Raw genomic sequence first — 17,282 nt, 5'->3', positions numbered from 1 at the left:
TCAAAAATTTTTGCTTTTTGATGCAAAAAATGAGTATATTATTTCTATTTCGATAAACCGAGTTGCCAATATTTCACGTCAGCTCATCCCGAGAAGCTTTTTGCAATTTAATTTTAACATTATTGTGTTTGAATTGCACATTTATTATATAGACATACACGTTACTGTTCTCGTTATTATAGGAGACATAAAAACAATGACACTACATCTATATCACAAGAATAATAAACAAACGCTTTTTGTATGAATACAATACTTTTTGTAATCGTTATGCATTATTATGTTTAATTATGTATTTTTGTAATGTACTTTAACGCTATAGTTATTGCTACTGCAAATTTTCATTTCCGAGTCCCCTATATGTTTGAATATATTAATCAATTTTCCGTTTCGTGGCGTATTTTTTCCTTTCCAATTCCGAGTGGAACACGACATTCCGCGCACAAATGTCTTTCAATCCCTTGCCCATTTTATGATGCAACAAAATATAATAATAATCGTCAACAACTTCGCAAGCATTTTCTCTTTACAATGTTGCTTTATCATAGTTATTACTAATAATTTATAATTTACAAAGGACCGTACCTTCTTAAACTCTTTTGATCATTTTCAAAAGCATAAAATTGACATTCTCATATTGAAGCATTCTATAGGTGTGGGAATCATTTGGGAATAAAGACAACAAGAGCAATTTCTTTATTCCCGAACTACATGATTACTAGATATTTAGCGTCAACTCGCGGATCGTTACTGCTTAGTATTTTCCTAATAGCAAGAGGAGAGCGACTTCAATTTGTAGGTTTTGCATCGTCGTTTGCTAAACGCTTTATGTTTTGCTTTTTATCCTGCTAGAGCATGGACTGCTGCGAGTTAATTGCCTACTTAAAAATGTATCATGAAATCATGTTCTAATTTCTTTTTCTCCGTTGGGAAATTATTCTGTTGATATGCTGCTGCTGGAAATACGGGCCTATTTTCTTTTGTAATCGGTCTCTCTTGCCGAGAAACGATTGAAAAATAATTGGTTAGCTATATTAGCTATACAACTAATTTACAGGTGGTGTTTCAAGGCTACAGAGAAGAACATAGTTCCAAAAGAGTCAGATCTGCACTCGGCGTTAGATCGTAACAGAGGACGCATGCAAGAGCGCTTCGTACAGATTAATTCAGAAAATTTGCTCACGAGAATTCTGACCCACAGGGAAATCAATGCACAGGAATCTTTGGTATAAGTGAACCACAAATTTAAGAACACGGGTAAGAAGTATTCACGAGCAACACTGAAAAAAGAAAGAAATAACAGTTAGAATAAAAACCCAAAAAATGTATAGCTTTGAAAGTTCAGTTGTTATTTAGAAATCATGCACCCAAACGTTACTTTCATTCAAAGATGAATCTTTTGGTTTCCCATAGAAAGATTTATTAGTACTTTTGACACTTACGAAGTTTCTCTTCAGAAACCAAAGTAGCTGGCAACAGTTGATGCAAGTACGAGACCCAAGACGGTCAAACAGATGAGAATCATAATTTTCTTCTACAGATGCGCATGAAAATGGGTACAAGTATGTCAGAGAGAATTGCCATTTAAGAAAATTATCATTTGACTACTCTACAATAGGGACGGTATTGAAGGTTGAATTTTTGTGCATCCAGTCATTCCGAAAAAAAATTTACAATGAAAGGAACAAAAAGGCCAAATAAAAATAAAATGCTAAATAAAGTTTCTTCGAAAAATTATGTTTTTTTTTAATGGATTTCAAATAAATAAATATGTAGCAAATAATAAAATGAGAAAGCAAAAAAAAAAAAGATAATTTAGACGAAAATAATTTTAAAAGAATGTAGAATACATAGGCACACTATAATGCAGATTTTGAACGAAAAAATATAACACGGCAACGAGGTTACCTTTATGGATCATTTGGCAGCAGAGTTTGATGTAATATTTAATATTAAATAATTAACGCCGCTCAACAAGAGATTCGGTTTCAAAATGCACTCGTATGTAATAACATGAATTGTCCAAAAACTATCCAACGTGGGACATGACGTCAGTAGGTAGACGTATATTAATAAACAGAGATTCTCATTCCTAGACTAGATTAATGAACATTACTTGCTAGCTTCACAGAGCTAAAATTGAATTGGAACGATAAATGTAATAATTAAAGGTAAAGCGGCTGTTTTAAGCTATTTCTCGTTATTGCTGCATAAAAAAACCCATGCCCGCAACATCATCATACCGACCAATTAAATTTCTCTTCATCAAATTCTCGCCGACCTTTTAAAGCACTGTCACTTAAATAAATATCAACAAAGACCGCACAAATGTCATACAGAACAGATCGCGACCGATGGCAGCCAAGGAAGCAGTCTGGGGCGCAGCACTGATGGTTTATGTAATAATCGAGTCCATGACAGTTCTCCACAGCACTAAATATCATTTTGGCATCGATATTTTTTTTTCTCTCTAAATCGCGCGGCTTCAAAACCAGTGCACTCACTGACTAAGAACGATAATCAAAATGATGAGCAGTACCGATAGGCAGATAATGATGAGTATCTTTTTCTGAAAAATAAAATAACTCTAATTGTAATCAAAAGACGAGTTAGTACAAAATTGTGCACGCCACTGATTTTTTTTCTCTCTTTAAAAACAGCTTATTTCACTGCAGAGAAAAATCCAAACATGCATTATTGAAGTTTTGAATAGCTGTGAGATTTGGAGCTCAAGTTTAATATTTGATAGTTTTAGAGCCTCTGAGAAAAGGAAGATGTAAATAGCAAAACAAGCTAGTCCTCACTGAAATAACTATTTTAGCATAAAATAAACGGCCTTTTTTTAAACAGTAATTAATTCAAACATTTCTCATGAGTAAGTAAAAATTTCCAGAATCGAAGAATCCTTTCACCGTAGGAATAAAGAGCTTTTAAATTTACAGACCAGGCTATCTGGTAGTATATCTGTTTGTTTTTAATTTAAAACAATAATTTATTCAACAACGACAAGCTTGTTTTCCTCTAAAAAATGTCTTCTTCTCTCAATAGAGAACACATACATCTAGGGCCTGAGTTATATTTTACAGCATGGAAGAGTGTTGGAGCGAATTTTGAACATATAATAATAATAGTCTTTAAAAAGTAATGAAACGTCAACATCAGCTATGATATACATGCAATCCAGTCAATTACAGAGATATATTTTCACGCAATCTAGAATGGCTTGCAACTTGGTCTGTCATTTTTAGATTATTTGTTTTTCAATTGCTGTATGCATTGCTGTAAAATGTGAAAGAGCCAAAGGCGCGCTCAAAAAAGTCGATGGTGTTTGCATCAATGCAATGATTTAAAGATTGGCTTTTGTGTTTTGCGAGGGTTAGCGGCTTAGGTCTACATTTGATTACCTTTCTCGATTTGGTTTTTAAAGTCTGTGCCTCTTCAAGTTGCAGTCTGCCTTTCTTGATGGGTTCTTCAGCAGACTCAACGTGGTGTTGGATGTTATCAATGAGACCACCCTAGATTGGGGGCTCGTCCAGATGGCCGTAGGGAGAAGGGTTTTTTTTGTTTTCAATTGGACCAGGTTAGGAAGCAAGCCATTGCAGTAATAGAGAAGTGGTAGTAGTAATACAGTCATAGAAATACAAAGCAGGCAAGAAGTAATAACACCACCAGCGCCATTGAAGATATATCACAGATCCATAAAGTGTAACATTTTTGAGTTATGTTTTTATGTAATGAACATGGCAAACCAGAGAAATAAAAACAAAGGGATATAAAATAAACACACACCCACATCCACGCACCAACCAACCATAAATGAGTGAGTGACATTGGTTTTAGTCACATTAATCAACATTTAATGTTAATTGTTGAAAGGTCCAATTGGAAAAGGAGAATAAATAATTGGAAGGGGGAAAGAACAGAGACGAGAATCGTGAGTAAAAACTTTGCTGCGAACTTACCCGTCTGGCTTTACTTTGGTATTTTAGAGCTTTCTTGGTGTCTTGTGTGGCAGTTTGAACATAGTCAACAGCGTGTTCAACATGGTACTCAATGCGATCAATCATCTCACCCTGTTAGAGAAAAGCAACCACCAATTGTTAGTGCTACCACACACCCCAATTCATTATATCATCATGCAATATCAGGCAGTTTGACTTTTCTTTAATTCCACTCTTCAAAGGGAAAATTGTATCACAACTTGGTATAAAGAGTCACTCTTTTACAAGACACCGAGCAGAAATGTATAAAACGGACAAAGAACATTTGCCCTCAATAAAGATTATTAAACAAATAGCAGGAAATGAACCACGCCCTAAATCAACCTTAAAGAGTCAATTAAAAGTTCATGCAATCCTTGAAAAAAACCTCTCGCCATTCTTCGAGTACCATGTTTTTAATTACTTGATCGCGACGCTTTTTAATTCTTAAAATTTTCATCTTTTGATTGCCAGACAGATGATGGTTTATAAAATGAACTGTTCTTACCTGGCTCTCAACCAACATCGCCATGTCCATGAACATGTCGTGCAACTCTCTGATGGAATTTTCCAGCTTGATAATATCAGCGTGCCGCGCCTGAATATCCGCCAAAGTCTGTTTGGCCTGCTGAGTTTCCATAATGATCTGAAAAAATCATAATGAATTAAAATAATTAAAGGGATTTTTCAGATAAATTTACCCCCTCTGTAAAGACAGCAGAATTTCCGGACTCTAACATTTCATCAAGCTCTTCATTTGTTGTCTTTTTGCCAGCTAAAAATGTATAAGTTGAGTAATTTTGAATCAGTAAAAACTTTTTGACTCACTAATTTCTAGCTGTCGTTGTAATCTGTCTTTGAGTTTCTGATTGTAGTCAGTTTGAGTTCGGTTGTACTCTGTCATGACCTCAATGAATTTTCTGGAGAGTGTGGCTTGTTGAGTTTTGCGTATTCGCAAGTCCGCTGAAGACTTGTTTACATGCTCTTCTTGCTCAATATTGTTCTCTATCACTGTGGTAAAATGAATTTAATTTTAAGGCGTCAGTATATTTATAACAAAAATAACCCTTCAATTTGGCGCGAACTTTATTCGCAGATTTCTTGATGTCTGCCATCAGATCATCCAGTTCTTGCTTCACCTCTGCACATTGGGGAGATTAAGTTAAAAATGCCGGAAAAGATAAATTGAGCAAATAACTTACTCTCATCAGTCTGTGGCGCTGATAGGATAGCGCTGTGTTTTTTCTTGATCTCTTCCACATTAGACTCGATCCGATCTATCATTTCTCGTATGTCTTCAACCTGAGAAAAAATTGTGGTTTCTTCAAATAAATTTCTGGGAATACAGACAGGAAACAGCTTATAAACTTGTAATGGGCACTGGTCCCATGCAAGTACGGCCAAAGAACAATAATTTTTATGATTATTATTATTATATTAGTTAATTAAAAATGTTAATCCGCTTCTTTTCGGTTTGTTTATTGCTAATTAATTGTGTGTAAACCGCACCCAATAGTGTAAAATAACTATTTTATTTATTAAATTACTTATGTTTAACTTGTTGTTAATTCAACTAGCTAAAAGGTACGTCATGCTTGCAGATTAAAGTAAAAAAAAAATAATCGCTACTGCTGATCTTTTGAAATGGAATTTTATGAGGATTACTGAGGGGTGTCAGCACAGAATATAATATTGCACTTGATAAGTACCCTGCTGCCGGGGAGGACACTCGAAAATTTCTCTTACCTCGGCAAAAAATTCATCCATAAAGCCATCGACGTTGACTGCAACATCGTCAGGCCCGACGTCATCATCGTCGCTTTGAGCCTGCAATCAAATTTTTTATCATGAGAAACTGAACGCAAGAATTTGGAAATATAAGATTTTGACGAATTTGTGTGGCTTTTTATCAAAATCTGTTACCTGGTTAAAAAATAAACTAAACAATCTAAATAAATTCAGGTTTGGTTTTTTTTAGGGTCTGGCCAAGACAAAGTCTTGTCGGCCTGTGCCCTTTTTTATTGGTGCAGAAGGCACCACCCAATTTAATTTATTTTTTTTTCTTGCGTGTTAGCTTGGGTATGGCAAGATATGTTAAATTTACTTCTTAAAAAAATATTAGCACAGCAGACTACCGCGTAGGGCTGGCTTGACTGGCTCTTGAGAATTGGCGTAATCAGTTTAGAAAAGATTCACGGCCAAGAGTGTTGATCAAATAATAAATTATTCCGTTCACGAATCTCAAGGACAGTCAACTTGAAACCAATGAAAACATGACATAGCCATAATAATTGGCAAATATTATTCATCCTCTTAGAAAAATAACGGTTTCATCACTCAAAGAAAAGTATTCATCTAAAAATTATTGTATATAGAAATATGGCAAAATTCTATTTAATTAATTTATTAACCGACTGTAAAATTATTCATTTTCCAAATTAATTCTATAAGCGTGAATAAAAAGATAATAATATAACCATTATTAATTTTTTTCCAGTGCATGCAATTATATTTTTAGGATCTTTTTCATAGAGAGTCACGAGTAGAATTTTTCGATCAATGCTTCATTTCCAAGTAAGATATCACGGCAGACTTGAAAAAGAAATGGCTTGATTTAAATAGCACCGATTGACATGCACAGATTTTGGAATATTCACTTTGCGTGGGGACCGTGTGTGGAGTTTGGCATGTTAAATGACTGCATAAATCATGCTGGCTCAGGGGTTGTTTATGGGCCTAAACAGGTACGAATGAATGCGCCCTCGCTACGGAGACACTTGTTCACCAGCAGTCTCGAGATAAAACTCACGTAATTGGAAAACAAATAACAGCGGCTCCTCTACGTGAACTTTTAATAAGATGCAAGTGGAGGAGCCGTCTAGCGTAATTGATTTTCCTTCCTTTGGTACGGTGCCTGGACCCAGTTCCTTGTTCCGCCCACTTTTCGAAAATGCGAAATTGACCGGTTCGGCGCCGAATTTCAGCCAAATAAGCACGGTGACCGATTTTCCAGCCGTATGTTGGTTGTTTGAATGCCTCGGGTGGAGCCCACAAGGAGATAATGTCAAATAAAATGGGGAGAAAAAGAGCACCACCACTGAATTATCCGCCCCCCTGCAACATGTAATAAGTGTCATTTACCGCTTTCAACGCTGCTAACCTATCCTTCGTCATCTTTCGGCCGTTTTAAACAGGTGCTTCCTTATCGTCTTGACTTACATAAGAATTTCATTCACAAAATTAACCATCAAAATTCACTAAAACTAGGGAACCAAGACACCACAATCCTAAAAATCGATATCCCCACGATTCGCTGTTCTGCAGTGGCGCTGCTCGGTCTTTGCACTCCGACTGTGACGTCACTGCCAATGCCGTAAAAGGCAGTAGCTCAAACTAAACTAAAACTCTCAAATTGCGTTATGAACCTTAAATTATTTTCCTAAAATTCATAAATTTAATTTTAATAGCCATTTCAAATCTATATTTTGTTTCTGGTAAAATAATTTGATACATAAATAATTTTCTGTTGCCGATTAGCTTTTGAAGCCCCGCCCAGACCTTACCGAACGCCATTGTAGACCGTAACGAGGAAATTTTCAAGTGAGTAAAATCTCTCAAATTTTAAGTCATCGCTGCCTAGTTTGCCTTTTAATTTTCACAATCTGTTTTCCACGACATTCTCTTTGGTAATCGCTGTTTAATTCCGGAATCGGGCGCCATCTAATCAGGATTTCGAGCCTTCGTACCGGCTCGAAGCTTCGAGTTTCCTGTGAGACGCTGAATAAGGCGCCTGTTCAGCGATTCAAAACGTAACTGCCGAATTTTTCCTTGCGCGAATGTCTCCAAATTTACTTAAAAGCTTATTTTGCAACATGAAATTAGTTATTTAATGGATTTGGAAGAAACAAAGATATTAATAGCCGAGTAAGTGCAATTCTACAAAAATTCTTGACCCTGACATGGGCCCTCTTACGTCAAAACCGCGCCATATTCAACGGCTTGTTCTTTTTTTCTTCACTCAAATATATTTTTTGTTATCTACTCGTAGAAATAAATTGACTGATAAACAAGCTCGGATGCAAATAAAATTTGAATCATATCGTAATTCTCTGCACTAATGACAGGTTTTATTATTTACGTACATAATTTAAGGCCACATATTATAATGATGAGGACGGCATTGATTTATAGAAGACCTTGAATGATATTTGCATTCTTTGTTTCTAGTACCAAAGATGAGTACCGACGCAGAAATGCCCACTTTCAAGTGCGTCCTCGTTGGTGACGGAGGCACTGGAAAGACAACATTCGTAAAACGCCACTTGACTGGTGAATTCGAGAAAAAGTATGTTGCTACCCTTGGCGTTGAGGTGCACCCTCTTGTTTTCCACACAAACCGAGGCGCTATCCGGTTCAACGTGTGGGACACTGCTGGACAGGAAAAGTTTGGTGGATTGCGAGACGGATACTACATACAGGTAAATCATTGAAAAGGTTAAATTTTGTGAAATTAAATTATGTTCTTCCAGGGACAATGCGCCATAATTATGTTTGATGTCACATCTCGCGTCACATACAAGAATGTCCCTAACTGGCACAGAGATTTGGTCAGGGTCTGCGAGAACATTCCCATTGTTTTGTGCGGCAACAAAGTAGACATCAAGGACAGAAAGGTCAAGGCTAAGAGCATTGTCTTCCATCGCAAGAAGAACCTTCAGGTAATTTTGAATAATGACTAAAAAAGACCCCACCAGAAATCCATGATGAGAAACCAGTTTTGCATGTCTGAAATGTGTGATGCTAATAACTGTCCCTCTAATCTGACAAAATAAATTATTTTGTGGGTCCATTTTCCTTTCATTAATATTCCACTTAAAAAAATTAATCTTCCGTTGCAGTACTATGACATCAGTGCTAAGAGTAACTACAACTTTGAGAAACCATTTTTGTGGTTGGCTCGCAAGCTGATTGGAGACCCCAACTTAGAGTTTGTGGCGATGCCTGCTCTTCTGCCCCCTGAGGTTGTCATGGACCCCACCTGGCAGCAGCAGATCGAGAAAGATCTCAAAGAGGCTCAAGAAACAGCCCTGCCCGAGGATGATGAAGACTTGTAAAGCTGCCGTCGACAAACTCGTGAAGAAACTTTTTCTCCGTTTTAAGTTTGCTGCAATGTTTGGAATATTCAATTTTTGCTAAAAATTGGTTCCAAAATTTTTAACCTCAAAAAAATTCTCAAAAGAATAAATGGAAATAAAAGTGCGAGCGAATTCTGCAAAGTGTTAAATAAAATCCAGTTTTATATTTAATTGCATATTTGTACTGCCATTTGGTTGCTTTGACTTATTTCCCTAATCATGCATGTATCCAGCTAATTATTTTGTGCCCTTTGGATAGTTCATGAAACTTAGGTTGGGGAAATAAAAGCATATTTTTCACAAAGGTAGCATTTTGTTTTACTTCATTATTTAAATAGCCATTTTGATGGTATTTTAGTGGTTACAGATTTTAACTTCCTCTTAAATCTAAAAATACAATAATAATAATTCTTTTATTAAACGCGTTTGCGTACAACATGCACTGCTGGAGCAATCATAAAGCTCTTGGAAGGCTGGATCATTGATTTAAAAGGATATTATATATAATAAACCAATGGGCAGGAACATACTTGGAACATACCTTTATATGCTTTATTATTAATTTGTGAAATTTTGATTGAAAGCGCCACCTTGCGTCAAAACATTGTACTTCTACGACTTCCTTGGCAAGCCTCCTTGCAACTGCCAGGCTGCTCCAGCACCAGCAGAATTATTGAAATAATGGGTGTTAACCAAACGTAAATAAGTGCATCAATTTTTCAACTTTTTCGTTCCGATTGATTTTATTTGGCCGTACAATCGTTCTGGAGCATCGCATTGTCCTTCAAGAAGAGATTGAGAAAAGAAGAAGAAGAAAGCGTCTCCGAAAACTGCGAAGTCGAATCAAGAAAACCACCTGTTTCGTCACTGCCAATAGATGATAGTCGGCGATCTTCAATTAATTTGAAGTTAATCGAACTCAATTGCGTTCTGTTCTGTGGCCAATTCCTCGAATTTCCACGCAGATGACTTCAGCTCAGTGATGTAGCCAAAGTCGAAACGCTTCGAGGAGCAGAAACATGTCGAGAGCTGATAAAACCAAGTCCGGATTTGTAAGTCTCACATTTCTTTTACTACGCATACTACAAACTTTCGAAGTTTTGGCTTTTGGCATTCCTTTTAGTCGTATTATGTTTACCCTCCACAAACCTGAGATCAGTGCATTCTCAATTTAAATAACTGATTTAATTATTTGGGCAGTCAGAGACTGTGGAATTTTCAATCAAACTATCACTTCATTAGAATATTATTAAGGAGAGCGTTTCCGTTCCTGTTCATAACAGGAACTTGTTGGGAAACAGGTGCAGCCTTTGGGATTTTGCTAGTAATTTTTACAATGTGTAAGGGTTAACAAGAGCCCTAGACAGGAAGAACAATGAAGTAAAAAATATTTTCCTACCTATATACGTGTTCATGAAGCATTATAATATTTTTTAATAATATTTTTTTATCTTTTAATTGTTCCTATTTTGGCATGAATCATGTTCATTTCACATTTATCAAGATCGTCGCCGTTCCGCCTCAAACAATCTTGCTTCAATAATTACTGATTGCTCTTCTCAGTGTTTATATTCACTATTTTAACCATCTTTCCACATTAAAAGACCTAGATTTTATTTAAAACACAATAATAAAAAAAAAATCAAACTATGCGTAATAGAAAAAATAAAGAAGTCGCGCAATTTGATGGCACCCAAGCGTGCAAAATGCATTTTAATTTTATTAAGAAGTATCACGGTCCTTGAAAATTGTAAAAAAATCTAAAATAGTTAATTAGACAATTAATTGAGATGTTTTATTTTTAACATAAACACGCGAAACTGATTATTTAGCTACTATTGTGTTATTTTTTCAACAACGCTGGTAAAAAATATTTAATTGGCATCAAAAGCGCAATAATTGGCAATCACTTTTCTCTTGAAGTTTCCCTTTTAAAATGAGTCATACTTAGGCTCCAATCTGAACTATCAACCTAACGACCATCTGATAGTTTAACAGTCTATTTTTTCATCAAGCATACATAATCATGACTTTATCTTCTTGTTTCATCTCTATTAAAATAAATGCAGTTTTAATTATTGCTAAAAGCGTTTCAAATTAAAAATCAATTAATAATTTATCAATTTTGAATAAAAAATATCTGTTTTTATTAACATGGATTTCTTATGTCCTCATTTCTGTTGTGACAAATAAACTCTTTGTTCTGCTCAAAGAAGTAAACAATTAACCAAAGTGAGTTCTTATTATCTTGTTCGGCGCTTTACGTGCACGAAAAAGAAAGTTATGCTGTGGCATTCGCTGCAATAAAAGCGCGCCTAATCTTTGTATGACTGCCAATAATTTACATTTGACACTCCATGCGCTGCCCTCGCACCGACCATACCACACCGTCTCTTCACAGTAGATTACATCACCTTCACAATTAACACGTGTGCCATGGAGGGACTGTGGAGAATGACGTCACCCGTCTAAAAAAAGCGCCGTTGACCTAGGGAATCTTTCGCGCGGCTTAAGTGATTTTAGATGTTTGTCTTTCACAATTCCTCACTTCGTCGAGTCCAATTCTAGTTTCAATCATTCTAATTCCGAACCATGGTCTGATTAGATTATATCCTTATTGTTAGTCTCGTGCTCTGAATTAATGGCTCAAAACGTTTGGTTCCAGCTGGACACCCTGTTCAAAGGATCCAAGAAAGGCACCGTCCGGAGCAGCAACTATGCAGGCGGACACGGGGGGCCCAACGCAGGTCTGCCAAGACCTCAATCCGAGTCGGATTTCACAGAGATCGAGGAGCAGGAGTTCATGATTGAGCACCTAGATGATGATGGGGTCAATGATCATTTTGAGAAGATGCTGGTAATTATTTATTTTTGATATAATTACATATTGCATTATTTAAATTACCTTGCCATTATAATACCATCAAAAGTTATAGCATGCTTTATTATTAAAGCTAACCACACGCTTAAAATACTTTTCAGGACAACCTCAATCTCACAGAGGAGAAAAAACAGCCTCTTCGAAACCAGCCCATGATGAACAAAAGGCAAATGCTTAAGATGCAATACAAAGGGACAACGTTAAAGGTGGTTCTTCAATTTGCCTGTTTGTGAATAAATTCGTTTATTGATTTTTCATTTTTATTTTAGAGTGATGAAAAATTCCACTCTGCAAGCGACTACATTGAATACCTGCAGCATCCCGATCTGAGTGTAGCAAAACTCCACAGCTGTGTGCAGAGCTTGCGAATCGCGCTCACCAACAAGACATTAAACTTTGTTCAGGAATTTGGCAATAATGGCCTAAAGGCGCTTCTAAATCAACTCAAAACGTGCAATACAAGGTTGTGTATATAAATAAATTTTGCAGTTTTTCTTTTTACCAAAAGAAATATTTTTTTAGAGAAGGGAAAATGGAGAGAGTGCAGTACGAGTGTCTCAGGTGTTTAAAGGCCATCATGAACAACACATTTGGTCTAAAACAGATTCTCGGCCACAAAGAAGCGTTGAAACAAGTGGCTATTGCATTAAACCCACTTCGACAAACTGCAATGCTAGAGGCATGCAAAATAATGGCCGGTAACGCAAAATAAATCAGCTTAAATTTTTTATATAAAATTGAACATTTTAGCGGTGTGCCTTCTGCCGGACGGCCATGATAAGGCATTGGAAGCTATCACGTCGGCTGTGGACGGAGAAGACCGGGATAGATTTACACCTATCGTTCGAGGGCTGATTTTAAAAAGCAACGAGCAACTGAGGGTAATATAATTAACTTGCTGTTTGAACAAATTTCTTATTTTGATAAATTACTGTGTTAGATTGGTTGTATGACCCTTATTAACGCCCTTGTCACCTCTGCCATGGATTTGGACTTCCGAGTTCACCTCAGAAATGAAATGATGAGGGCTGGCCTTGGGGAGTTGCTGGTTCCTTTACAACGTGATGCTGGCGATGAACTAGCTCTGCAAATGAAGATTTTTATGGACCACAAAGAAGAGGACTATGATGAGTTGCTTCAGAAATTTGACCACCTAAGACTTGACATGGAAGATTCTAACGAATGCTTTGAATTTGTCAAGAACTTGACGTCGGACACACCGGCAGAGCCATACTTCTTGTCTATTCTCCAGCACCTTTTATTTATCAGAGATGACCCAATGATTCGACCGGCTTACTTCAAGCTGATTGAAGAATGTGTGACACAAATTGTTCTCCACAAAAGTGGTTGTGATCCTGACTTTTCGGCAACCAAGCGATTTCAAATTGACGTAGAGCCCTTGATAGAAGGTTTAGTAGGTAAATCATTGGATATTTTTTTTATTATCATACTTTACTTAAATAACGTCTTATATAAATTTCAGAAAAATCCAAGGCTGAAGACGAAAGGGCAAAAGAGGCCCTGAATGCCAAACTTGAAGAAGCCCTGGCTCTGAAGCAAGAAGCTGAAGCTCGACTCCAGGTTGCAGAACAGAAATTGAAGGAAATGATTAGCACTGGTGTCATTCCAACGTCAGGAGTGGGAAAATTGTCAGGGCCTCCTCCACCCCCAATTCCAGGCATGATTGCTAACCCTGGTGGGCCTCCGCCACCTCCTCTTATGCCTGGAATGCCTCCTCCACCTCCTGGCATGATGGGACCTCCACCACCCCCAATGCCTGGTATGGGCCCTAGACCTCCGCCTATGCCAGGAATGGGAGGGCCTCCAATGCCTCCACCACCCCCAGGTAACAAATAATGACTGAAGCTTGCCCTCTCAATATTTTTTTACCATTGAGAAGTTTGTATAAACAATTTTATTTTTTAAGGTATGGGTCCACCACCTCCACCAGGAATGGCGATGGGACCCCCGAGAGCGCCTGACGTTCTGCCGTATGGGTTGAAACCAAAGCGCAAATGGGATGTTGGCGGGCCCTTGAAGAGAGCGAACTGGAAAGCTGTAAGTTGCACATTTTTTCTAGATAAAAACATATGTCATTTTTGCACTTTTAGATTGTACCTCAAAAGATGTCAGAAAAAGCATTTTGGATCCAAGTCAGAGAGGAAAAGCTTGCCTCGCCAGATATTCTGGAGGGATTGGCGCAGAAATTTTCTTCTAAACCTATTTCTAAAAAGAGTGATGATAACATAGAGAAGCAGCCTAACAAAAAAATAAAGGACTTAAAAGTATGTGCAGTGTTACTTACTTAAGAATTGCAATTAAGTGTGCAAATTGCAGGTACTAGACGGAAAAGCAGCCCAGAATCTTTCAATTTTACTAGGAGGGTCATTGAAGCACTTGTCTTATGAGGATGTCAAGCGCTGCATTTTGCGGTGTGATATCGAGTCATTGCCTGATTCAGTTCTTCAGCAACTCATTTCGTACCTGCCACCTCCTGATCAGCTCAAGAAGTTGCAAGAATTCAAATCACAGTACAACGAACTCACAGAGGCTGAACAGTTTGCAGTTACTGTAAGATAAATTTAGGCTCTGTTTCCTCCTTTTTAATGTCTAATTTATTTAGATCTCAGAAATCAAGAGGCTTCTTCCACGGTTGAAATCCATGAGCTTTAGGTTGCACCAGAGCGAAATGGTTCAAGATGTGAAACCAGTAATTATAAAAAAATTATGCTCTGATGAATTTATTTTAATCTATAAATTAGGACATTGTGGCCGGGACTGCAGCTTGTGAAGAGATTAAAACCAGTCAGAGGTTTGCACGCATTCTCGAACTCATCCTACTCATGGGGAACTACATGAACAGTGGGTCAAGAAATGAAGCTGCCTTTGGATTTGAAATTAGTTTCCTACCAAAGGTGATTTTTATTTTTATTCTTGAGCGGCAAATGAAGTCCATATAATCGCAGCTTTCAAGCACAAAGGACATTGAAAACAAAAGCACCCTGATGCACTACCTAGCAGAGACTGTAGAGAAAAAGTTCCCTGATCTGTTGGCTTTGTCAGAAGAATTGGCCCATATCGACAGGGCAGCAAGAGTTTCCGTCGATACAATTGGCAAGACACTAAGGACCATGGACACATCCATAAGAAATTTGGAGACTGATTTGACCAATTCTAAAGTGCCTCAAAACGCTGATGATAAATTCTATGATGTTATGAGCGTATCCTTTCACAATAGAAATATTCTACTAATCTGAATTGTCTTATTTTCCACGTATTTTTTTGTTTTTCCTTAACTCCAAGAACAGGAATTTGCTAAGGAAGCAAGACAGCAGTGCGATCTTCTGACTAACATGTTTAAGAATATGACTAGCCTCTACAAGGAGTTGTCGGAGTTTTACGCATTTGATGTGGCGAAGTACACTTTTGAAGAATTCTACACGGACATAAAATCCTTCAAGGATTCCTTCTTGGTAAGCAATGATTAATCATTCAAAAATTTTAAAATTCAAACAAAAATTTATTAGGCTGCACACAAGGAAAATGTAAAAGTTCGTGAAACTGAGGAAAAGGCAGAAAGAGCCCGGCAGGCTAGAGACAAGCAAGAACGAGAAAGGGCAGAGCGAATGGCCCACAAGAGAGCTCTGGTGGACATGAACGGGGCTGAAGAGGGCGTGATGGACTCGTTATTAGAGGCTTTGCAGACTGGATCTGCATTTACTCGAGAGCAACGGCGAAAAAGAGCCCCAAGGGCTGCTGGTGGTATGTTAATAGCCACATTTGAGAGTTTAGTTTGTGCTAAGCTTGATTTAACTTTTAAGCCGAGAGACGGGCGCAACTAAGCAGAAGTAGGTCGAGAACAGGGCTGGCCACAAACGCACTTACAGGGCGAGAGCTGGGGTGAGTGCAAAAGCCATTTTCTTGCTTGCCTTATTTTTTAGTTGAAATTGAAATACTTCCTTTTGCGTTTTCCTAAGTTATTTATAATATAGCAAAAAACACGTGAAGCGCTGATGATTCTAACGAAACCCAATTTATAATTGCAGAGAACTCTTGGCTGCATAGCATCTCAATAATTATTCACCAAATGAAGAATACGTACTTCGAAAATTCCAAACATCAAAGTTCAGTGCCTCACTTTTTATAAGTTAACTTTTCACGCAGATATTGTAGTGGCGCTGAGCCAATCAACGTCAACTATTTATATTGATATGATTTATATAATGTGCAAATTACCGCTTACGCCTGAAATTTTTATAGTACCATCTATTTTATACAAAGCTTGAAGCTCAAGCTTTTTGAAATAATAATAATAATAATGGGCATCATAATAGGTATTCCTAAGGATTGCGGCCGTGATGTTATTGTCTGAGACGACTAGGGAACTGTATTTTGTATTTTTATAATATGCAGGGCAATTGTCAAGCTGATACAAATTTATAAATAGAGCGTACTTTGCCTGAACTAAAGTAATTGTGTATTATCAATACAACATCATTTATGGTTAAGGTCTGTAATCATAGCTATTTTTCTAAAGCTGAAATAAAACCTCGTCAAATAATGAAAGATTTAAGAAAGATATTTGTCTCTTTCAATTTTACCAATTATCCATTAAAATAAAACTATAAAAGCATGAAGGGTTGGAGGTGAATGAAAAGAAAAATAATTTTTTACTAAATATCACCCTCTTTTGACTTTTTCTGTACATTCAAGAAATTATTTGCCCTTGTCCAGTATCAACCAATAAAGTAAAGCGGGCTGGAGTTGCACCCATTGGAAACTGCGGGAAAACGGGAAATCGAGTTTGAGGCGCGCGCATCCCGATCACCGACACAGCGATGCTCGTTCGTTTGGCAGGTTTGATTCACGCCCGCGGCAGCCTTCGTAAATGGCATTGAACAGGTGCAATATAACGCGCCCCAGCTGCAGGTGCACAAACGCCTATGAAAACTGATAAATTCGATGTTCGATTTCTAATCATTGGAGGTTTGGGGGAACGGAGCTGTCGATCGGGCCAAACTGCGAGTTAGGCTGCAGCCAATAGCTAAGTGTGCGGGTATCAGGATTGCGTAGGAGGTCGAGCGCCGCTGGCACGCAAGGACTCGGGATAAGGACCGATGCGGGTCGCATGGATTATTGTTTTATTTTCTAACAACGCAATAAAGAATTTCCGATCGAACATATTGGAAGGCGAAGATCAAAATCCACATAGACAATTGACATGGTATTAATTAGCGTTTTGGGGGGTGGTGTGTGTACCGGGGGCGAGTCTCCGTGTCGACGATC

General features: G+C 37.5%; 3 protein-coding genes across 9 annotated transcripts; 2 read left to right on the top strand and 1 right to left on the bottom strand.

Annotated features, from left to right (window-relative positions):
- Nucleotides 1-1,103: 1,103 nt before the first annotated feature.
- Nucleotides 1,104-7,332, bottom strand: LOC132202001 (syntaxin-1A). 4 transcript variants are annotated; one of them, XM_059628597.1, is made up of 10 exons: nucleotides 7,122-7,332; nucleotides 5,727-5,807; nucleotides 5,183-5,282; nucleotides 5,047-5,121; nucleotides 4,809-4,991; nucleotides 4,682-4,755; nucleotides 4,489-4,626; nucleotides 3,963-4,073; nucleotides 1,443-1,534; nucleotides 1,104-1,280 (listed from the first exon to the last, which is right to left on the bottom strand). In XM_059628597.1, the coding sequence occupies exons 1-9, from the start codon at nucleotides 7,152-7,154 to the stop codon at nucleotides 1,454-1,456; spliced, it is 876 nt and encodes a 291-aa protein (XP_059484580.1). In that variant the 5' UTR covers nucleotides 7,155-7,332; the 3' UTR covers nucleotides 1,104-1,280; nucleotides 1,443-1,453. The 4 variants fall into 4 exon arrangements, with proteins under 4 accessions (XP_059484580.1, XP_059484581.1, XP_059484582.1 ...); XM_059628598.1 differs by lacking the exons at nucleotides 1,104-1,280; nucleotides 1,443-1,534 and adding an exon at nucleotides 1,722-2,569; XM_059628599.1 differs by lacking the exons at nucleotides 1,104-1,280; nucleotides 1,443-1,534; nucleotides 3,963-4,073 and adding exons at nucleotides 1,722-2,569; nucleotides 3,405-3,515.
- A 168-nt stretch (nucleotides 7,333-7,500) lies between these two features.
- On the top strand, nucleotides 7,501-9,423 carry LOC132202002 (GTP-binding nuclear protein Ran). 3 transcript variants are annotated; one of them, XM_059628600.1, is made up of 4 exons: nucleotides 7,501-7,580; nucleotides 8,208-8,458; nucleotides 8,510-8,698; nucleotides 8,879-9,423. In XM_059628600.1, exons 2-4 carry the CDS (start codon nucleotides 8,216-8,218, stop codon nucleotides 9,092-9,094), a joined length of 648 nt encoding a protein of 215 aa, XP_059484583.1. In that variant the 5' UTR covers nucleotides 7,501-7,580; nucleotides 8,208-8,215; the 3' UTR covers nucleotides 9,095-9,423. The 3 variants fall into 3 exon arrangements, with proteins under 3 accessions (XP_059484583.1, XP_059484586.1, XP_059484585.1); XM_059628603.1 differs by lacking the exon at nucleotides 7,501-7,580 and adding an exon at nucleotides 7,771-7,789; XM_059628602.1 differs by lacking the exon at nucleotides 7,501-7,580 and adding an exon at nucleotides 7,787-7,904.
- A 325-nt stretch (nucleotides 9,424-9,748) lies between these two features.
- Nucleotides 9,749-16,585, top strand: LOC132200851 (protein diaphanous). 2 transcript variants are annotated; one of them, XM_059626601.1, is made up of 18 exons: nucleotides 9,749-10,167; nucleotides 11,781-11,972; nucleotides 12,098-12,202; nucleotides 12,266-12,459; nucleotides 12,519-12,694; nucleotides 12,747-12,877; nucleotides 12,937-13,414; nucleotides 13,480-13,842; nucleotides 13,924-14,054; nucleotides 14,108-14,281; nucleotides 14,334-14,567; nucleotides 14,620-14,706; nucleotides 14,759-14,911; nucleotides 14,963-15,217; nucleotides 15,305-15,469; nucleotides 15,524-15,758; nucleotides 15,818-15,896; nucleotides 16,043-16,585. In XM_059626601.1, the coding sequence occupies exons 1-18, from the start codon at nucleotides 10,135-10,137 to the stop codon at nucleotides 16,059-16,061; spliced, it is 3,204 nt and encodes a 1,067-aa protein (XP_059482584.1). In that variant the 5' UTR covers nucleotides 9,749-10,134; the 3' UTR covers nucleotides 16,062-16,585. The 2 variants fall into 2 exon arrangements, with proteins under 2 accessions (XP_059482584.1, XP_059482585.1); XM_059626602.1 differs by lacking the exon at nucleotides 9,749-10,167 and adding an exon at nucleotides 11,568-11,710.
- Nucleotides 16,586-17,282: the final 697 nt, after the last annotated feature.

This window comes from Neocloeon triangulifer, unplaced genomic scaffold (assembly GCF_031216515.1).
Source record: "Neocloeon triangulifer isolate White Clay Creek 2 clone unplaced genomic scaffold, ASM3121651v1 ptg000014l, whole genome shotgun sequence".
NCBI lineage: Eukaryota > Metazoa > Arthropoda > Insecta > Ephemeroptera > Baetidae > Neocloeon > Neocloeon triangulifer.
The sequence above is the reverse complement of the archived record's forward strand: the minus strand, read 5'-3'. Positions and strand labels throughout refer to the sequence as shown.